The sequence below is a fragment of the Gracilinanus agilis genome, chromosome 3 (assembly GCF_016433145.1).
Source record: "Gracilinanus agilis isolate LMUSP501 chromosome 3, AgileGrace, whole genome shotgun sequence".
Classification (NCBI taxonomy): Eukaryota; Metazoa; Chordata; class Mammalia; order Didelphimorphia; family Didelphidae; genus Gracilinanus; species Gracilinanus agilis.
The window spans coordinates 182,178,309-182,199,543 of NC_058132.1; the positions used below are offsets into that span (position 1 = coordinate 182,178,309).

Here is a 21,235-nt window from a genome sequence, read left to right on the forward strand (position 1 = left end):
TCCTAATCAATAAAATGAAAGATCTGGGACAAGTTAGACTCTAAAATTTCTTTAAGCTGTTAGTCAATGATACTATAATATTCTAAGAGACTGGCTCTTTTGTAGTGTAAGAATTTAATATCAGTTTGTGCCCCTTTTCTCGATACCTTAAAATCAGTCTTGGGATTGTAAAAGGAAAATTTCATATTGAATTTGAAAACCCATTCTCTAGTGAATTGAGTTTTGGTTCAATCATCACCCTTTGATTGGATTAAGAACAAAGTCTAAGGCTAATCTGTATAAGGAGGACAAATGAGAACTCTGGGAGGATGCCAGAAGCCTCTTGGCTCACTCACTCTCAGAAGAAACTTGCTTCTTGTCCTATGTGACTCCTGGCATCTGAAAGACTAGCCTCTAACCTGGACAGAGGTCAAATCCTGCCAACCATCAAGATCCAGAAAAGTGACATAATGGGGGGAGGTGTTTGAGTTTTGTAATGATGAAGCTTTTGGAGGTGTGTCTGTGAAGAGAATGAGAATCAAGCTTGGGGAAGGGCTAGCTAGGTAAGGAGGCTTGGAAAGGGAAACAGCATGCCAATGTGGTTCATGGCTTTTCCTTCTATGTACTGTTTTTTAAATTTATTTAATAAATAATTATAAATTAAGATATAGTCTCCAGAGAATTTTAACCTTAACAGTAGTATCATTCGTGATTTTTCCTATGAAGATTCTTTTCCTTCAAGTTAAGGAAAACAGTTGTTTTCAATTTCAGATACTGAGCAAATTAAACTGCTTTTGGGCTAGTATCACCTATACATGGGAAACAGTATGGTATGTTGGGAAAAAAGTACTGAGTTAAAGCCAGAAGAACTAAAATCAAATTCTGCCTCTGCTACTTGTGTGACCTTAGGTAAGTCAAGATGTTTAATCTCTTTGGGTCTCAGTTTTCTTAGCTGTAAAATGACCATATGAGGTTCTTTCCTGCTCTACATTCATGTTCTTTTTATTAAGTCTGTGAATCTCTCTCTCCTTCCCAATCTCTTTCTCTGTTTTTCTCTCTCAATCTTCCAATTTTTCTTTCTCCGTGTCCCTCTTTTTCTCTATCTTTCTCTTTCCTTCTATGAATTCTGTGGTACAACAAAAGCAAAACCATGTCTTCATTCAAAAATATTTATTGAGTGCCTAGTATGAATTTTTATATTTAAAAATAACTTTGACCTCACAGGTGGCTGCACTATGTCATGGAAAATATTGGATTTCTAGTGAAAAAATCTGGGTTCAATTACTGGTTTATCTAATAACTGGCTGTGTAACCTTTCACAAGTCACTTCACTCTTTGAAACTCAGTTTCCTTATCTGCAAAATGGAGATGACTGTATTTTCACTATCTATCTTACATGTCTATACTAAGGAATGCATTCTACCAACCTGTTCAACTCTACAGAAATGTGAGCTATGAATATTTACATGGCCCTCACTAAAATGTCTTTGTTAATTGGGAAAATTATGGTCTTGGGAAAACAATTATTCAGAGGACAAGTAAGAAAGAGTTTAGTGAAAATGAATCTAGTATCTGTGACATTTTTTCTGTCTCTAGACTTTTACCATAGTGGTATGTAGCTCCTATATACATGCCCAATCAATATCAAATTAGAATGAAAATTTTAATTTTCTAAGATAATCCACTGAGAAGTCTGCTACTAAGCAAAGGTTAGAATTAGAATTAGTGAATAAGAGTGTGAAAAATAAATTCCAGAGACATAAAACTTGAGGTATATGTTGTAAAAAAGGTGTATGATATAGTGGAAAAATGATGAACAGCATCAGGAAGACCAGTTTAAATTTTGTCTCTGTGTGAACTTGGTCTAGTCAATGAAATTCTCCAAGCCTTCATTTTATCATCTATAAAATGTGGGTAATAACACCTATAGTATCTACCTAAGAAGGTTAACATGAGCTTCAAGTGATAAAATATTTATGTCTTTTTACAAACTTTAGAGCACTTTATGAATATTGGTTATTATTAGAATCTGAAGGGCATCCAAGAATATGGTTTACAAAAAGAATGATAAAATGGAAAAGGTTACTCTTTTTACATTCATGGGCCTCAAATCAAATATCTCTTGTTAGGTACACATGAATGAAATTTGCAATTTAACCATTTTGAACACATATCAGTTGTAGTCAGATTAGGGTTCTTAATCAAGTTGAAAGAGAATGCTGAAATTGATTTAATAAACGCCTTTAGTATTTGTTTGTTATTGGTCACTTACTCATATCATTTTTATACCAACAAAGGACTGAGATTCTTATATGGGAGACTTAAGAGGGTCCTTATAATAAGCATAATAATGCACTGAACTTGGAAACTCTCAAAGAACAAACAATCACCATCCTTATTCTTTAAGGAAAGGATTTATAGGCATTCCTCTGGAACGATTCTGGGCTATTTTGGACACAATTCTGGAACTGATGACTTCTTAAAATCTCTTCCATGTCTATTATTTGACAATTCTTTCAGCTGCTGTAGATTTCTGTCAGCAGATGAGCAATACAGTAAATAAGCAATATAAAACTCTGTTGAGAAATCATTTGCACTGATTTTGAATCTGAATTTTTTTCTTGGCTGACACCATAATAAGGTAAAGAGTGTAAGGCTTCTTGACACTTGAACCAGCTGTTGGCCTTCAAAACTCGAGTGATATTCTTGGTTTCAGGGTTAAACTCAAATTGCTTTGTTCCACTGAAGAAATAGAAGAATCCTAGAAAGAAAATAGTCCAATTATTACTTCATATGGCTAAATAGTCATACCTTTGCCTCTTGCTTTGGGGAAGGGAGGTCCATAGGTTTTTTTTGTTTTTGTTTTTTTTTAACCCTTAACTTCTGTGTATTGGATCCAAGGCAGAAGATTGGTAAGGGTGGGCAATGGGGGTCAAGTAACTTGCCCAGGGTCACACAGCTGGGAAGTGTCTGAGGCCAGATTTGAACCTAGAACCTCCCATCTCTAGGCCTGACTCTCAATCCACTGAACTACCCAACTGCCCCAGGTCCTTAGTTTTTAAGAGTGTAAAGGGATGGGTCAACTATGTAGGACAGGGCATAGAATGTTAGTTGGGAGGACCTGGGTTCAAATCTGGCTTCAGACATTTCTTAACTATATGACCCTTGGCCAGTCACTTAACCCCAATTGCCTAGTCCTTCATGCTCTTCTGTCTTGGAATTAACACTAAGAAGAAGGTAAGGGTTATAAAAAAGTATCAAAGGGTGCTAAGACCAAAAATTCTGAGAGGTACTGATTTAGACCTCCTCTCCTAGAGCAGAAATCTTCTATACATTATTATTGGCAGGTAGTTATGTAGAATACAGTTTAAGGTTTCCAGAGAAGCAGAGCCCCTTTTATCCCCAGGAAGCTTGATTCAATTTTGGATAATTTAAATTGTTTAAAAGTTTTCATTTACATCAAAGCCTTTCTGTTATATCCACCCATTACTTCTTCCCTATTGATCTTTCTCCATGCTAAATATCCTTAGTTCCTTTCACAATCCTCTTGTAGCAAAGGACTTGGTCCTTCTCACTATCCTTTTAGTTTACCACTGGAAATGCTATAATTTACCAAAATCCTTCCTAATAATGTGGTAGCCAGCACTGAAGGCAATATTCTAGCAGTGATCTTAGTAGCACAGAGCACAGTGAAATGGCCGCTTCCCTAGTCCAGCTCACTCTCCTTCTCTAAACGCAGCCAAATTTCATGATAGCGTTTTTGACTTCAAAAATCACACTTGTCTCATCTTGTGCTTGAAGTGCATCAAAACCCTGAAATCGTTTTTCAGATAAGCTGTTGTCTAGCCTTTTTGTTACTTTTTTGTCACTAACTTTTTGTCACATACTTGTGTGGTTAATTATTAAAAATACAAGTTTAAGAATCTAAATTTATTTCTTTAAATTATATTTTCTAAGTTTGGCCCAACTTTATAACCTAGTAATAAGTAAGAAGTGATCCATTGCTTTTCTTCAGTAAATGCTCACAAACCATTCCTTTTATAATATTTTCATAATATTTATAAGCAAAGTTAAAGTTCAGCAACATATATTTTGTAGATAAAGTATGCCCCTATCACATATTTCAGCCCCTTTGCCCTTCCCACAAAGTACCCTTTCACACTTTATAGTAAATAGAGCTGTTTATTTAGTGAAATGAAGTCGTTGGGGACAAATATCTTCTCACTTCTCTTGGGGGTTCAGTTCTCTCTTTAAAAATAAACCAAAAACAATTTACCTTCTGTCTTAGAATCAATACTAAGTATCGGTTTCAAGGTAGAAGAATGGTAAGGCCTATGCAATTGGGGTTAAGTGACTTGCCCAGGGTCACATAATTCTGCATTCTCTTTATCATACATTTTCATAATTCTATCTACTGCACTCACCAAAATTCACCTAGTACTCCTGACTATTATATATTCTCAAAAGTAATGAAAGTACTTATCTTTAAGTAGAATTAAAACTTTTAGTAATTTGCAGTAGTCAAATTTCCCACATATTCTAATTGGTTGTCATTTCTACTTACCATTATGCTGGAATGCAGCATCAACTGGGAGACTAATTCCTGGAAAGAATCCTGCTATCCTTCTAGGATAACCTTTTTCCATTTTTTGGTTGATTTCATCATATCTGTAGTAAAAAAATAATAGTGGATTTCATTTTAGTTTTGATATTGGCCAACTGGTTCCTACTGAGCCTTTCATTATTCAGTCAAACAGCATGTATTTCTAAGTGCCTATTGTTTGTGAGTTATTATTCTGGATGATGGGGACATCATATAATTCTACAAGGAATGATAAAATATGGTAATTGAAAAGAAAGTTATCCATATTACTGGTTGATAATGGCACAGTCAGTCAGATTGCTAACCACTGGGATACGGATTGGGACTGAGCCTGTGGTTTCACTGGTATAAGGAACTCCAGGGTGAGCATGTTTCCTTCAACAATGCAGGTCAGTGCTTTTTCTGCTTCCTGCATCAATGGGAACTAGATTAAAATACAACTGGGAAATATTTAACGAAATAAAAATACTTTAAAATAAAATAGAATAAAATATAGATAATATCACATTTTAAAACTGAATCAATAATGCAGCCCTCAGGGATCTGGATGTAGGGCTTTTTGATCTTTTTCAGCTGTGTCCTATTCTTTATGACCCAATTTGGGGTTTTCTTGGCACAGATATTAAAGTGATTCCCCATTTCATTCTCCAGCTTACTTTATAGACTGAGGAAACTGGGGCAAACGAGGTTAAGTGACTTGCCCATGGACACATAGCTTAGAGGTATCTGAGGCCAGATTTGAACTCAGGAAGATGAGTCTTCCTGACTCCAGCCCTGGCACTCTATCTACTTCATCATCTAGCCGCCTTACGTAAGGGTTTAGTGTCGCCATTTCTATTTGAGTTGGACACTACTGGCCTATATCAATGAGAGGTTAAAAGACTTCCCAGGGTCATTGAGTCAGCAAGTTTAGGGGTAAGACTCTTCTTGTCTTCAGATCTTATCTTCAAGTCTATCCACTATTGACTCTCACTACTAACTACTACATAGAGATTAAATATTAGTAAATGTATGTAAGTAGCTTAATATTAACCCAGCAATTAAGAAATAAATTGCTTCAGTTGGCACTACTTAGAAAGGATGTTGGAATCAAAATAATGTGAGACTAAAGTCAAACGATTTGCTTTTGCCCTTCTTAAGGGGAAAAATTAGCAACAATAACAAACCACCAATGAATTCGCTTCTGGTACATCTGGAGAGCCAGGAGAATTCTGAAGTGACCTGCATGGAGTGTGTGATGTTTGTACTGCTGCCAAGGCCAAGTGACTGTTATATTTGCTCAAAGTGCAGGCTTGTCTCCATTTCAGAAGAGAAGGTTAAAAGATTCTAGAAATATTTCTTAACACTCCATGTTATAAGGAAGAATGAGGTACTTCAAAAAGGAAAAAGAATTTCACTGTGAAAATGAATAAGAAAAAGGGTGGGAAGAGGAAAAGGGGAATCCTGACCTGTTGAAGAATGGGAAACATCACACAAAGAAGAAGGGGAGGAACTCCTAATGATTTGTGTTAATTTAAGCTAGGTAGAATGGACTGCAGAAGGTATTGGGTTTCTTTTTCTTTGAACAAAGTTAGGTCACTTCTCTTTTGGGGGATCTTTATTCAGGAGTAGATTCAATTGGATGGCCCCTGAGATTCTTTCTAACTGGGAGATTTGTGATTGGCACTCAGCATGCCCCCCCCCAATAGATGCTGACAGCAAAAGCTTTCTTGATCATAAAAACACTGCAAGGAAGATAAAGCCAATATTGAAGCACTTTGCTTCCACATTGAGGGCCTAGAAGCTGTATTGATACTTTCCACTTTAGGATAAAAAAGAACACAGTGTATTCTGGGTTTACCTCCAGTACTTATCTTTGACAAAGAAATAGGTTTTTCTTGTATTTCTGTTGAAGAGAGCAGCATCTATATTTTTTGTGTGCCTTGGAAAGCCAAGGTTGTAGATAGGCTTGGGATAACCTGGCAGAATGGCAGATGCACTGATCATCCAGAAATTTCCATCTAGGGTGAAGAAAAGAAATAATCTTCAAACATATTACTCTCAGGGTGAAAAATAATTATCCCAAGATGCATGAACAATCTTTAGATCACAAAGTCAATTCTGCTTACTGACATGATTATTCATTTTAGCCCCTTTCATATTCCTACCTCTTCTGCTTATCAAATCACTAGACTTGGAAAATAATCATCTACTTGTAGAACACACTTTGAAGCTATGTCTATAGAAGGGAAACATATGATTTCTTTTTCTTTTTAAAATTTCTTTGTTACATTAAAATACTCAGTTAACCCCTTTGCTTCCTTCCTTCCTTTCTCTCCTCCTCCATTAGGGAAGGTGTCATTATCTGGCACTGGTTAAAAAATAGAAGAGTAGATCAGTGGCATAGAATAGACCAACAATGAACAGTTATAAAAGATTATAGTAACGTTGTGTTTCTTGCTATTAAATTAAAGAAAAAAGTTTTGGGGATAAGAATTTTTGCTCTTTTGTAAAAATTGTTGGGAAGACTGGAAAGAACTCTGGCAGAAACTAGACACAGACAAATATCTTATACTATTATCAAGATATGATCAAAATGGTTTCATTTCTATGGCTGACTTTGACTAGACTTTGACTAGAAGTCAAATAGCCACATTAGTCTGAGCCGACTTAAAGTACCAACAAAGACACATATTCTTCTTAAGAAGCAAAATGAAAGGGGAACAAAATGAAGAGGAAAAGCATACTGTTTTTTTTCTTTTGACACTCACTTAGGCCCTGGGCATTTGGGTGATTGTTTTCAGAGCAGTATTAAAAAGACTTGACATTTGTAGATATAGCTTATAGCGTACCCCTTATATTTTATGCTCTTCTCAACATCCCTTTGAGGTAGTTAGTGCAAGTATTATTATCACCACTTTTTTAGGTATAGAAACCTAGGGACAGAAAAGTAAAGGCACTTGCTCAAAGTCATCTCGAGCAATTTAGTGACAGAGACAAAATCAAACTCAGGTTTTCTGACTCCAAATAAAATATATTTTAGCTGTTGCCTCAGAAGTATGTATGTGTGCACTGGACAAGTCCCTTTACCTCTATCTGTATCAGTTTCTTCAGCTTAAAACCTGGAATAATGATACCACCTATCTCCTCAGGTTATTGTGAAGATTAAATGAGAAATTTTTAAAGCAACAATGCATGGCACTTCTTTACTTTAAGTACTTTCATCCTATATCAAAATCAATGTCTGCCTTCCTAATATCTATTTGTTTATTGTTTTCAAAACCCTTACCATTCATCTTAGAATCAATACTGAGTATTGGTTCCAAAGCAGAGGAGTGGTAAGGGCTAGGCAATGGGAATTAAGTGACTTGCCCAGGGTCACCCAGCTAGGAAGTGTCTGAGGTCAGATTTGAACCTAGGACTTCCTGTCTCCAGGCTTGGCTCTCAATCCACTGAGCCACCTAGCCGACCCCCTTCCTAATATTTAAATTAGCCACAAATGCCAGAGATAAAAATAGAAGGCGTTACCTTTAAAAATCAGAGTTTCATCCCTGTCATTTTCATATGCAGCTTGAATACCATCTGGCAGAGATGGCCAAAATGAAGAGATTAGTTCAAATTCAATATCTGAGACTTCATGATAAATTCTCCACACATGCCTGTTTCAGACACAAGACAATCTTATATACAGTATAGATGTTGATAGCAATGAGATGCATGTAAATATCGATAATCATCACCATCAGAATTTATAAAGATCTCCTGGGACTGTTCGATGGTGCTCTCTTTAGTCAATGCAATAGCATTGAAACTATCCTCCCTTAGCCACTCTAAAGGGCCAAGAACTTGTTTTTGCCACTATGGGCTGGGTTGAAGAGATTGAACTCCTCAGGGACTCTGAAGAGCCCCTACTAGTGAAGACATTTCTTAGACAAGACCACAACTCGAGGAACCCAAGGCCTGGGTGGCCAAAGGTTGGCCTTTGGAGATGACACTTTCAGATCTGGCATTTGTTGGAATGAAAAAAAAATGTCTCCTCTGCAGTAGTGGAGTCTTGGAATCTGTCTTAACTTTGGAAAGGATTCCAGAGGTTGTCTAGCTTGTTTTCCACTCAAAGCAAGAACATTCTCCACTAATCATCCAGAGAGCTTTCCAGCGTCTGCTTGAACACTAAAAAGTTAGGAATCTGTTCAAAAGTGCAGAAATGACATAAGGAATAAAACTGAGCCCCCTTAGTCAATAAAGTCCAAGTAATTCAAGTTCCCATCACAGCTTACAGTGTTCTAGAACAGGATTTAAAGTCTCAGGCAGTCTACTGAAAAATAATTGTTTACAATAGACATTTCATGCTCTGGTACAATGGGAATTCAACAAAATAAGTCAGTTAAAAAAAGAGTTGATTCCAGAAAAGGGAGAGATCTGGTCAAGAGAAAAAGGGTTTACCTGTCTTTAAAGAATATTACTTCTCTGCGGAAGGTGGTGACAGCATCAAAAGTCAGATTAGGGTCACAGGCTTGGGGGATAGTGGGTCTCTTTGGCTTAGCAGATACCTTGGGCGAGGATCCTTCAGTGAGAGAATGCATTGGAAACAGCCATAATGAATGACAAGAGTATGAGGAAACAATATGAGTACAGAGGAGGCTTGCACAAGGGGAACTTTTCTTTATGAAAAATTTTAAGAAATGATTTACCTAACTTCCTTTCTGAAAGTCTTCTTGTTCAACACCTTTGTGTAAAGTCTAGAACTTCACTTACCGTAGATGGCCTGAATACCCTTGATATCATCCTGAGAAAGGGGAGATTTGCTGGGATCGATGAAGGCATAATTTGGGAACATCAAGGCACTTGGGTCATTGGAATGAGAGAGGCCTAGGGAATGGCCAAACTCATGAGCAGCTACAAGAAACAAGTTGAAACCTTAAAAACAAATCAGAAACAGTCAATTAGCCTGTCAACAAGTGCTTACTCTTTGCCTACTATATGCCAGGCAGTCTACCAAGCACTCTGAAGAGAAAGGATGGCAAAAAAAAAAAAAAATAGTCCCTTCTCTCAAAGAACTCATAGCTTATTTTTAAATTTTTTTTCTTTTTTCCTTTTTTTGAATATTTTCCCATATTTACATGTTTCATGTTCTTTCCTTCTTTCCATACCCCCTTATTAACCCCACTTAGCTGCTGCAAAATTCCAGTGGGCTTTACATGTATCATCGATTAAGCCCTCATTCCATATTATTGATAGTTGGACTAGAGTTATTGTTTAGTGTCTTCATCCCCAATAATATCTCCATCAGCCCATGTGTTCAAGCTGTTGTTTTTCTTCTGTGATTCTCCTCCCACAGTTCTTCCTCTGAATGTGGCTAGTTTTCTTTCTCATAAGTCCCTCAGCCTTGCTCTGGATCCTTGCATTGCTGCTAGTAGAGACGTCTGTTATGTTTAATTGTACCAGAGTGTATCAGCCTCTGTGTATAATGTGAAAGAGCTCATAGTTTAAAGGGAGAGAAAATGTGCAAATTACTATGTAAATATAAGATGCACACAGGATAAATGCAAATTCATCTCAGAGAGCAGGAAAAGGTCCTCTTGGAGAACATGGAGTTTGAGCTGAGTCTTCAAGGAAGCCGTTAAGCCAAGATCCCCAGCCAAGAGGTGGGGAGAGAGAGAGCCCTCCAGGCGATGGGGACAAAGGATAGGCACGCAGAGTCAGAAGCTGTCACCATCAGATGAACAGCTGTGTGGTATAGTCTAGCTGGGGAAAAAATACAGCTGCTTTATTAAACTTAATTTTGAATGAATAATAAATATGTATAACTTGCCTGTTAGATGAGAGGTAGGCTATAGGGAAAAGAGAATAGGATTGTCCCAGGAAAGGAAATATTTCTTTGGGCTGGACTTCATTTGGGAATTATTCAAACTTGCTCTTGGAAAGTAACTGTCAGAACAAGTTTAATAAGAGTTGGAATACTGAGAGTCAGTTCTAGAGAACATGAGTACGTTACTGAAAAGATAAAGCTTTATTGAGGGGATATACAATAAAGAACAGTCAGAATAATAGATATAGGCCAGGTTCCCTGGAGCTCTGGGTGGAATTGGGAGCCTAAACCAGTGAAGTCTGCTATTTTGTTTTAGAGTTCTTATCTGGGTCAAACAGGACCAGGCATTGAAGGGAAGAAGCGGAGAACCTGGGCCTAGAGACTGGTGCTGATTTATAATAGTGGTGGGATGGGGAGAGGGAAGCTCCTGGGGAATGGGTGGCGTGCTGATATTTGAACTCTTTGGGAAAGGGGCTTTCATTTGTTACAGCTAGTCTAATTTTGACTTGGTGATGTGGGGGATTTGAGTTTTCCTGGAGATTTCCTAATTTAGCAGGATGAGAAGGTTACTGAGGTTTTTACAAATCACTTATGAATTAATAGATAATTTTAAAGCAGCTGGCCAGGTGGTACAATGAATAGAATACTAGACTAGGAGTCAGAAAGACTCATCTTCCTGCTTTCAAATCTGCTCTTAGACACTTACTAGCTATGTGACCCTGGACAAGTCACTTAACCCTGTTTGCCTTGGTTTCTTCAATTATAAAATGAGGTAGAGAAGAAAATGGCAAACCACTCTAGTATCTTTGCCAAGAAAACATCAAATGGAGTCCCAAAGAGTCAGACACAACTTTACAAGAAGAAGATAAGTTTTAGGGAGCTGAACAAAGAGTATAAAGGTTAAATGTCTTGCCCAAGATTATACATATAATAAAGTTTCAGAAGTTCTAAGCTCAACATTCAGTTGATGTTAAGATACCTTATCATTCAAATAGACAAGATGAAATTTGGCATATGGAAGTAAAATTATTTTTCTTGGCAGAATTCCAGAGTGGGGTTGCAGGTCCTTTGCCCTAAACACTGAAATGGAAAGGGCGCTTGACAGCATTTGTACTCTTACACTTGCTGTGTAGAAATAATTATATAGGACCTAATTAGAAAGGATTAAACAGGAAGCCACTAGATTACATATTTCCTCCTTTTAGGTGTCTACAGTCTGGGAGAGAGATGCCTTAGACTACTCCATCCTGCTCATTATCTCTTTATCCCATCTTAGCAGCCGCCAAAGGTCTTGTTGTTCAGCCATTTTCCAGATACGCTTGCGGGTTTTGAAAGCGTTGTGGCTAGGGAACTGCATTCCCCAGCATGCCCCAGGGGTCCCTCCCCCCTACTCCCTGGCATGGGATTGGTCCACGGAGGGACACACACACACACACACACACACACACACACACACCCCCATTACTTCCTGGCATGGGGTTGGTCTTTGAATTGGACCAATCCTGTGCTAGGGAGGGGCCACGCCCCCTGCTTCTGGGCGTGGGATTGGCCTATATAAGGACCAATCCCGAGCCAAGGAGGGACCTTTGAATATGATATGTGAGGAAGAGAGCTGATGGGTGGAGAAAATTGTATATAAGTGGGAGCCTGAGAGAGATTCACTCTCTTCATTCTTGGGCTCTTCATGCTTGGCGCTTTTGATTCTGGAACTCTTCATTCTTGGCTTTTTATGCTTGGTGGCCTTTAGCCTGGGGAGCACGAGCTCTGGTGGGATTCTTGGCGGTCTTGAATGTTCTCAGTGGTTTTTCAGTGTCTTTCGTTCTTCGGATTTTGGCTTCCTGATCTGGATTTCGGATTCTGGGGAGATTCGCATTTGGATTTGCATTTGCAGTCTGGAGGCTAGGATTAGGACTTAGGGTGTGTATATATATATTTAGATAGGTGATATTTTCTATCTCCTTTCTATATTTCCCATTTTAATATCTCTACCTTCCTGTAAATAAAGCTACTAACAGTCTACTGACTCCTAGTTTAACTTTAACTTTTATAAACAAGAATCAAAATAATTCTTTTTTAACCATTACTATTTTTGTCAAACCAAATTTTTAATGACTACATTTTTACCACAAATTTTAATTATTAAAGAAGTAAGTACTATTATAATCCTTAATTAAAAGTCAAGGACACTGAGACAGAAAGAGGTTAGATGACTTATCTGGAATCAGTGTTTGAATCCAGATTTGAACTCATGTCCTGACCATAGCATATTGCTCTATCTATTCCTAGATTGTTTTAAACTAATATCTTAAGAAGAAATATAGACCATTAAGAATCCCCAGAACTTACCACTTGAATCTTTGGTCCAGTTTTCATCCTCATCAAAATGAGTATCTCCACCAATTCCCCAGCCAGGAGGAAAAGCATGGCCCAGGACTCCCAATGGACCATCAAATTGTCGAGGGCACTTACCATGGGCTATACAATTAACAACAACAATAATAAATTAGCACATGTGTATATGTATACATATGTATATATGTGTGTGTTTTGTATGTAAATATATATGCAGTTTTGAATTTGCAGAACATTTTACAAATATTATCTCATATGAATAAGAATATATTTGAAAAAATGAATCACATACAGAATTTTAGAATTTGAATGTTGGAACCTTTATCTCATAATGTCTCTTCTGTAATATCCCTAACAAGTGGTCATATAGCCTTTCCTTGAAAACCTCTGGTAATAGGGAACTCACTACCTTTCAAGGTGGTCCATTTCAATTTGAGAATCTAATTATTATAGTGTTTTTCCCCTCTTTAACTTGTCTATTTCTCTGCAGTTGGCACTCATGCTTATTCTTCTACTCTCTGAAGCCAAAACAGAACAAGTCTCATCTAATTCACATAAGCCAAGATGAAAATAGCTTGATTTATTACTTGGCCATATTGTAACTGTACCTCTGGTCCTAAAAGCAACCATGATGTCAGCAATGCCTTTGAAAATCCTCGTGAATGTCAGTGGGGTCACCTTGCTCCACACCTCTAGAGCCTTTTGGATTGCTTCCTCCACATCAGATTCTTCCATATCAGGAGTATAATTCAATATCCTTAAAAGTTAACACAAATATGCATGCAAATGTACCTTCCATGTGCACATAGGTATATAGATAAGCAGATCACTGGTGGACTATTTCACAAATTCCACATCTACTTGCTAGAACTTTTTGTTTAATCCCCTATTATAAAATATCCACGAATACATATATTTGTTATGCCTATACGTATAAATATATGAATTCAAAGATATACATATTTGCTATAGCTATAAAGTAATGAGATTCAGAATTTTGAAGGGCTTGTAGAAATCAGCCTTATAATACCTGTGTATATAACCTGTGCATATACATGTGTGTATAATACCTATGTAAATACACATATCATTTCCTAATTAATATTTTTTTAGGTTTTACAAAGGTATTTTAAATTGTTTTATTTTAATAGTAAATTTCCAAATAAGTTTTCTGAAGTCATATGATCCAAAATTGTCTCCCTTCCTTCTTCCCTCCTTCCTCTTGGAGCTGTATATTTTTACTCATTAAAATCTTCCCTCTGACCAACTAAGAGATACTCAGGGAAATTTTATTTATTGTTTTTGAAATTTATTATTCTTTACTAGTTAGTCAATAAGCATTTATAAAATACCCATTATGTACCAGTACAGTATAGTACTTGTGCTACACTCTAGGAATACAAAGAAAAGCAAAAGATAATCCTAGCTCTCAAGAAATCTGTCTAATTTCATATCATAACCTTATTTAGAAGTGGGAGAGACCTTAGAAGTTGTTTCAGTCTAAAATCTTATTTTATTTTATTTTATTTTATTTTATTTTATTTAAAAACTGTTACCTTCCATCTTGGAGTCAATACTATGTATTGGCTGCAAGGCAGAAGAGTGGTAAGGGCTAGGTAATGGGAATTAAGTGACTTGGTCACACAGTTAGGAAGTGTCTGAGGTCAGATTTGAACCTAGGACCTCTAGTCTCCAGGCCTGGCTCTCAGTCCACTGAGCCACCCAGCTGCTCCCCAACATCTTATTGTATAGCTGAGGAAAGCCCAGAAAAATGAGAGGACTTGCTCAACAAACTAAATGTTGTGGATGCAGACAAAATTAAACATTTTCTGCTTCTCAGAAGAACTTAAATTTTATTATGGGAGCTATATATACATAAGGTATATACAAAATAAACTCAAGGTAATTTTTATTTTGTGGGGGGAGAGGTGCTAGTAGCTGAGCAGATCTAGAAGGACTTCATTGGGAACTTTCAAGATATTTAGGGTTTCTAAGAGGTAAAAGTGAGGCATAGGGTGCCTTCCTGAAAAAAGGTATAGAAATGAGAAATGAAATTTATAAGTAAAGTAGACCCAGAAAGTCAGTTTGGTTAGGCTATAGAGTATATCAAAAGGAAATTATGTCAAGATGGTGAAGTAGAGCCAAGACTCAGCTGAACTCCTTCAACATTCCCTTGCAAACAACTTTAGAATAAAGTTCAAATCAAATTTTGGAGTGGCAGAGACAATAAAAGGTTGGGGTGAAACATTTTTCCAAACTAAGATAATTTAGGTGGTCAGCAGGAAAAGTCTGTGATGCCAAGATGGGGACTGACTTGGAGCTAGACAGGAGAACCAGTGGTAACTCTTGAAGGGAGCCTGACAACAACAGCAGAGCAGAAGCAACAACTTGTGAGCTTGTAACCCAGGGAGAGTAAGAGGGTCACACAACTGATAAGAAAGAGATTATAGGAGACCCTTTGTTGGCACTGGATGTAGCTGGTGCTGACTGGCAACCCTGTTATCTGGGTCTGGGTTATAGTTCCAAGGTGGAAAGGAACACTTATAATCAGCTACAAAGGGAAAAGGCTCTGATCACGTTTCCTGGGGTAAAAGGAACACTAGTATCTAGGGCTATAGGGGATCAGGGATCCTTCCTAGGTAAAGACCAGGGCATAGACAAGAAGAGCACTGACCATACTTCTTCCAGGATAACACTAACTTGGAAGCAAAGAAAACTTGCAACCTCCCACACCCCTACAGATCTAGCTCTGAAAAAAAGGAGCCAAAAAATTCTGGAGCTTGGCACACTGCCTCCTCTCCCTATATGAGCAGAAGACAACTTTAACATAAACTTCAAAATGAAGAAATAGGCTGTAAAATGAGTAAATCATAAAAAAAAATCAACTTGATCATAAAAAGTTACTACAGTAGAAGCAAAGGGCAAGGCAAAAACTTAGAAGATAATAATGTGCTACCATGTCTCAAAGAAAAATGCTAATTAGACTCAAGGCTAACAAGAATTATTGGAAGAGTTAATAAAAGAGATGAGTGGTAGAGGAAACACTGTGAAAACAAATAAGAGTGATGTAAGAAAATTATGAAAAGACAACAGCTTGATAAAAGGCACAAAATATTGAAAAATAACATCTTAAAAATAGAATTGACCTAATGATAAAAGAAGTACAAAAATGCACTAAAGAAATCCTTTAAAAGCAGAATTTACCAAATGAAAAAAAGTACAAAAGTTCATTGAAGAAAATAGTTTCTCAAACATTAGAATAAGACAACTAGAAGCTACTGACTTTATAAGACTTTAAGAAACAATAAAAGTAAGTGAAGAGAATGAAAAATTGAAGAAAATGTGAAATATCTCTTTTGAAAAACAACTACCTAGAAAATAGATGAAGAGAGAGATCATTTAAAAATCACAGGACTATCTAACAGCCATAATCATAAAAAGCCTAGACATTATATTTCAAGAAATTATCAAGGAAAACTGTGCTAGTATCTTAGATCCAGAGGGTAAAATATAAATCAAAGGAACCCATTGATTACTTCCTGAGAGGAAGCCCAAAATGAAAACTTCCAGGAATAATATAGTCAAATTCCAGAGCTTCTAGGTCAAGGAAAAATATTACAAGCAACCAGAAAGAAAAAAAATTAAAATATTGTAGAGCCAAAGTTACAATCACACAAGATTCAGCAACTTCCACATTAAAAGAATAGGGGGTTTAGAATATGATATTCTAGAGAGCAAAGAAATTAGGATTACATCCAAGAATAATCTACTCAACAAAACTGAATATGATACTTCAGAGGAAAAAATAGATATTTAATGAAATAGAAGATTTCCAAATGGTTCCTAATGAAAAGATCAGTGCCAAACAGAAAATTTGATATTTAAACAAAAAACTAAAGGTAAAAATGAAAGTGTAATCATAAGGTACTCTGGAATTAAACTGTTTACCTTCCTACATTGGAAGCTGATACATGTATCTCCTGAGAACTTTATCATTATTGGTAATTAGAAAGAGTCTGCATAGATAGAGAACAAAGAAGTGAGTTGATTATAATGGGATAATCTTCAAATAAATAATGTGGGGGTGAAAAAGAGGTATGTACTGGAAGAAAGAATGGGGCAAAATTTCTCACATAAAGGAGACACACAAGGAAGAGCTTTTATAGTTGGGAAAATGGTGAATGGTAAGCAATGATTGAACCTCACTCTTATCAGAATTCATTCAAAGAGGGAAGAATATATACACAAATTCAATTGGGTATAGAAATCTATTTTACCCAATAGATAGTAGGGAAAGATGACAGGAGATATGGGCTGGGGGCAATGATAAAAGTGAGGACAGACTGAGGGAGGCAGTGGTCAGAAGCAAGGCAGACTTTTCAGGAGGGACAAAATAAAGATAGAGGAAAATATGGTGGAGGGGAATACATAGTTAGTGATCATAACTGTGAATATGAAAGGAATGAGCTAACTCATAGATTAAAGTGTATAGCAGAGTGGGCTGGAAGTCAGAATCCAACAATATGTTGCGTATAAGAAGCACATGTGGGACAGAAAAATACACACAGAATTGAAATGAAGGGCTGGAGCAGTTTATTATGCTTCAGTTAAAGTGAAGAGGGCAAACATACTTTGACAAAACAAAAGTAAGAATAAATCTGATTATAAGAGCTAGTCAGGGAGGCTACATTTTGCTAAAAGGTACCATAGCTAATGAAGGAATAAAAAAAATTACAGCACATTTCTCTGATGAGGCCTCATTTTAAAAATATGTATAGGGAAATAAGTCAAATTTATAGAAGTAAGAACCATTCCTCAATTGATAAATGGTCAAAGCACATCAACAGGCAGTTTTCAGAAGAAGAAATCAAAACTACCTATAGTTATATGACAAAATACTTGAAATCATTCATGATTAGAGAAAGGCAAATTAAAACAACTCTAAAGTACCACACCACAACTATGAAAAATGGCAAATGCTAGAGGGAAAATAGGTACATTAATGGACTGTTGGTGGAGTAGTGAACTGGTCCAACCATCCTGGAAAAGAATCTAGATCCAAAGGGATATAAAACTGGACATTCCCTTTAATCCAGGAATTGACTGTAACTATATCTGTACTCTAAAGAGATAAAAGGAAAAATAAAAGGACCATTGTGTATAAAAATATTTATGGCATCTCTTGGTGGTAACAAAGAAGTGGAAATTGAGAGGATATTCATCAACTGGAAATGGCTAAGCAAGTTGTGGCATATGAATGTGAGGGAGTACTATTATACTATAAGAAATGATGAGGAAGGCAGCTTCAGATAAAACATGGCAAGGCCTGTAAGAACTGATTCAAAGTGAAGTGAGAAGAATTAAGAGATCTTTGTGCAGTGAAATAACAATGTTGTAATAATGATCAACTGTGAAAGACTTGGCTACTTGGATCGATATAGTGATCCAAGACAATTCCAAAAGACTCAGTATGAAAAAATGCTTTCTATGTCCAGAGAAAGACAACTGGTGACTTCTAAATGCAAATTGAAGAAGAACTTCCTCCACCCTTTTTTGCCTTTTTTTTTGTGATAAAGCTACCATGGAAATATGTTTTGCATGACTGCACATTCACAGTTGATATGTAGTTTGCTTTCTCAGTGGGTGGGGAAGGGATGGAGGGAAGAAAAGAATCTGGAACTTAAAAGTTAGAAATGAAAGAAAGTTTAAAAAATAATTTTTTAAAAGAAAGAAAATTATGTATAAAAAGACTAAAAAGGCAGGTTGGAATAGGTGCAGAAGGATTTTAAATGCTAGAGAAGTTTGTATTTGATCTGAGAGGTATAAAAAGCCACTGATGTTTCTTGAACAGGGAAGTAATATGGTTAGACCTTTGTTTTAGGCAGATCATTTTGGCTGTTGAATGAGGATGGACTTGAGAAAGGAGAGAATTGAGACAGAGAAACCAATTAGAAAGTTCTTGCAATAATCCAGGAATAGGGAAGAAACCATACGAATGGAGAGAATGGGATAAATTAGAGATGCTTAATGAGATGGAATTAACATAACCTGGCATTGGGCTCAGCTGATGAATATGTGAGCTGAGAAGAGTGAGGTGTGTAGAGTGATGCAATGGCTGTGAATCTCTGTGACTGGAAGGATGGTGGGTGTCTTGGAAAGGGGGAAGATTGGAAGAGGAGTATGTTTAGGAGAGGGAAGTCTATTGGCTTTAAATTCAAGGCTCTTTGGAAGAGGGGAAGACTTCGGAATCACATATACAGAGTTTGATTGGACTTTCTAATTAGCTCCCACCTTGTATCACTGAATATGAAAGATGATGGCACTTAGACTTAAACACATTCTCTCTTCATTTAGGGACCAACCCAGCTCTAGATGGGGCAGCCTACATGATTACTTTAGGAATCATTCTTTCTCCTACACACAGACTGATATTCTCTTTTTCTTTATCCTCACTATAGTCAGTTTCTCTCCATGTCATACCTTAATTCATTCCTCCTGAATAATAATGATGACAATACAAATAGCTAGCATTTATATGAAGTGCATTATGTACATTATCTCATTTGATATTCACAACAACCCTGTGAGGTAGATGCTATTATTATTCCTATTTTATAGATGATTAAACTCTGGGCTGAGAGGTTGTGATTTGCCCAGAATCAGAATGACACAGCTAGTAAGTATCTGAGGAAGGATTAGAACTCAGATATTTATATAAAAAAAAATGTTGACTAAAAGTTCAACATTTTATCTACTCTGTCCTAGTTGCACAGCACTAGGTGAAAAACTACAGACTTAATATATAAAAACACCAGCTGATATTTGTTTTCTTACCACATAGGGGCTGACTTCAGTCAGGAAACTTCTACCACTAAAGAATGAGAATCATTCCTGTAGGGCATAAATATACCTGAGGGGAAATTGGTAGCTATAAACAGCTTTGGGTTCTTGCCACTTCTCACAGTTTCACTGATGTCCTTTGATCTATCAATCTTTTCATTGAACTGAGGTACAGTTTTAAAACCACCAAATGATCTCCCTGTTTGCCACTCATGTCTCTAAGACACAGTAATAAAAATAATAATTAGCATTTATGTAGTGCTTTAAGGTTTACAAAGCAATTTAGAAACAACCCTGGGAGATAAGTACTATTATTATCTCCATATTATAGATGAGGATACTGAGGCAGGTAGAGATTATTTAGAAACTTGCCCAGGTCATATAGTTTTGTTTCTAAAGTTGGATTTGAACTCAGGTCTTCCTGACTCTAAGACCAATATTCTATCTACTGAACCACAGAGTAGCCCTGCATAGAGCAGCACAAGAGAGCTATGGAAAAGATAGAATCTTAGAACATGGATAAACTTTGCTCATTTCCATTACTCTTAAATCGAGAACATATATAATTTTTTGCTAGCCAAGTATAGTGATCCGTATTTTATAACAATTTTAAGGGGAAAAAATCCCATAACTTTCCTCAAAACTCACTTTTAATATTTAACAGGCCTCACACTTGGGAAGTTCTTCATCACCTCCAACTTAAATTGGCCGTTTTTTGAACATAGCTCACATAGTCAAGCCCACGTGTATAATCTGGGAGTAGAACAGTTGTCATTTGAGAGAGAAGAAAGAAATATTACCTATATGTGAGGCTGTGTTTTCTCCACCCAGGAAGAATATAACCATATTGACCCACGTCAGGCATCCCGCATCTGGGCTGCTTCATGATCTCAAGGATGTTAGAATCAAGTTTCCCAGTCACTGTCAACCCAAAAAATGCTTGCATTTCCCGGAGTTTTCCATCTAAGGGGACTTTGCTCTTGTTTTGAGCAAGATGACTCCCTTCTGTTTCAAGTGTATAGAATTGACTTAAATATGCCTGACTCAAAAGATAAAAGCAAAACAAAACACATTCATATACACACAAAGATATAAACATAAAAAACTACAACTGCACACTTAAGGACATAATTTAAAAAGAATGAACTATAACTGACCAAAGAAAACAAACCATAAAACTTCTCAAACCCCAAACCACTCCCCAGAGGATATTAAGCTTCTTTGCTTGTTGGGTGATGTTTATACTTTTAACTATCTTGGCTGCTATATTCATTCTGGTGTTTTCTAGAAACAAATTGTCTATGTACAAATTATTTGCTTTGTAAATACATTCAGTTTCGCTCACAGGGGACCCTCAAATTGTGGTGATTTCTGTAGGCCCCCTTCTAAGCTATTTAGTGGTTCATACTTTGGAACAAGTATTGTAAACCAGTAGCTTGGGCCACACCAGTCAATCTCAAAATCTTTCCTGGTGTATCCTTAAGGTAAATCACTGCTACTACTATTCTCTCTCTCTCTCTGTCCCCCTCTCTCTCTGTCCCCCCTCTTTCTCTCTGTCTCTCTCTGTCCCCCTTCTCTCTTTATCCCCCCTCTTTCTATCTCTGTCTCTACCTCTCTCTCTCTCTCTCTCTCTCTCTCTCTCCCCCCTCCCTTTTTTTCTCTGTCTCTCTCTC

The 21,235-nt window shown here is 36.8% G+C and overlaps 1 protein-coding gene across 1 annotated transcript in view; it reads right to left on the bottom strand.

Annotated features, from left to right (window-relative positions):
- Nucleotides 1-2,495: 2,495 nt before the first annotated feature.
- Nucleotides 2,496-21,235, bottom strand: part of MMP27 (matrix metallopeptidase 27) — a 19,606-nt gene continuing 866 nt past the window's right edge. Inside the window, exons 2-10 of the mRNA XM_044666258.1 lie at nt 20,363-20,601; nt 13,331-13,479; nt 12,717-12,845; nt 9,317-9,478; nt 9,005-9,125; nt 8,090-8,220; nt 6,423-6,582; nt 4,544-4,647; nt 2,496-2,740 (exon numbers count right to left, since the gene is read on the bottom strand). Of these exons, the coding sequence (XP_044522193.1) occupies nt 2,496-2,740; nt 4,544-4,647; nt 6,423-6,582; nt 8,090-8,220; nt 9,005-9,125; nt 9,317-9,478; nt 12,717-12,845; nt 13,331-13,479; nt 20,363-20,601 (1,440 nt within the window). The remainder of the gene's footprint in view (nt 2,741-4,543; nt 4,648-6,422; nt 6,583-8,089; nt 8,221-9,004; nt 9,126-9,316; nt 9,479-12,716; nt 12,846-13,330; nt 13,480-20,362; nt 20,602-21,235) is intronic.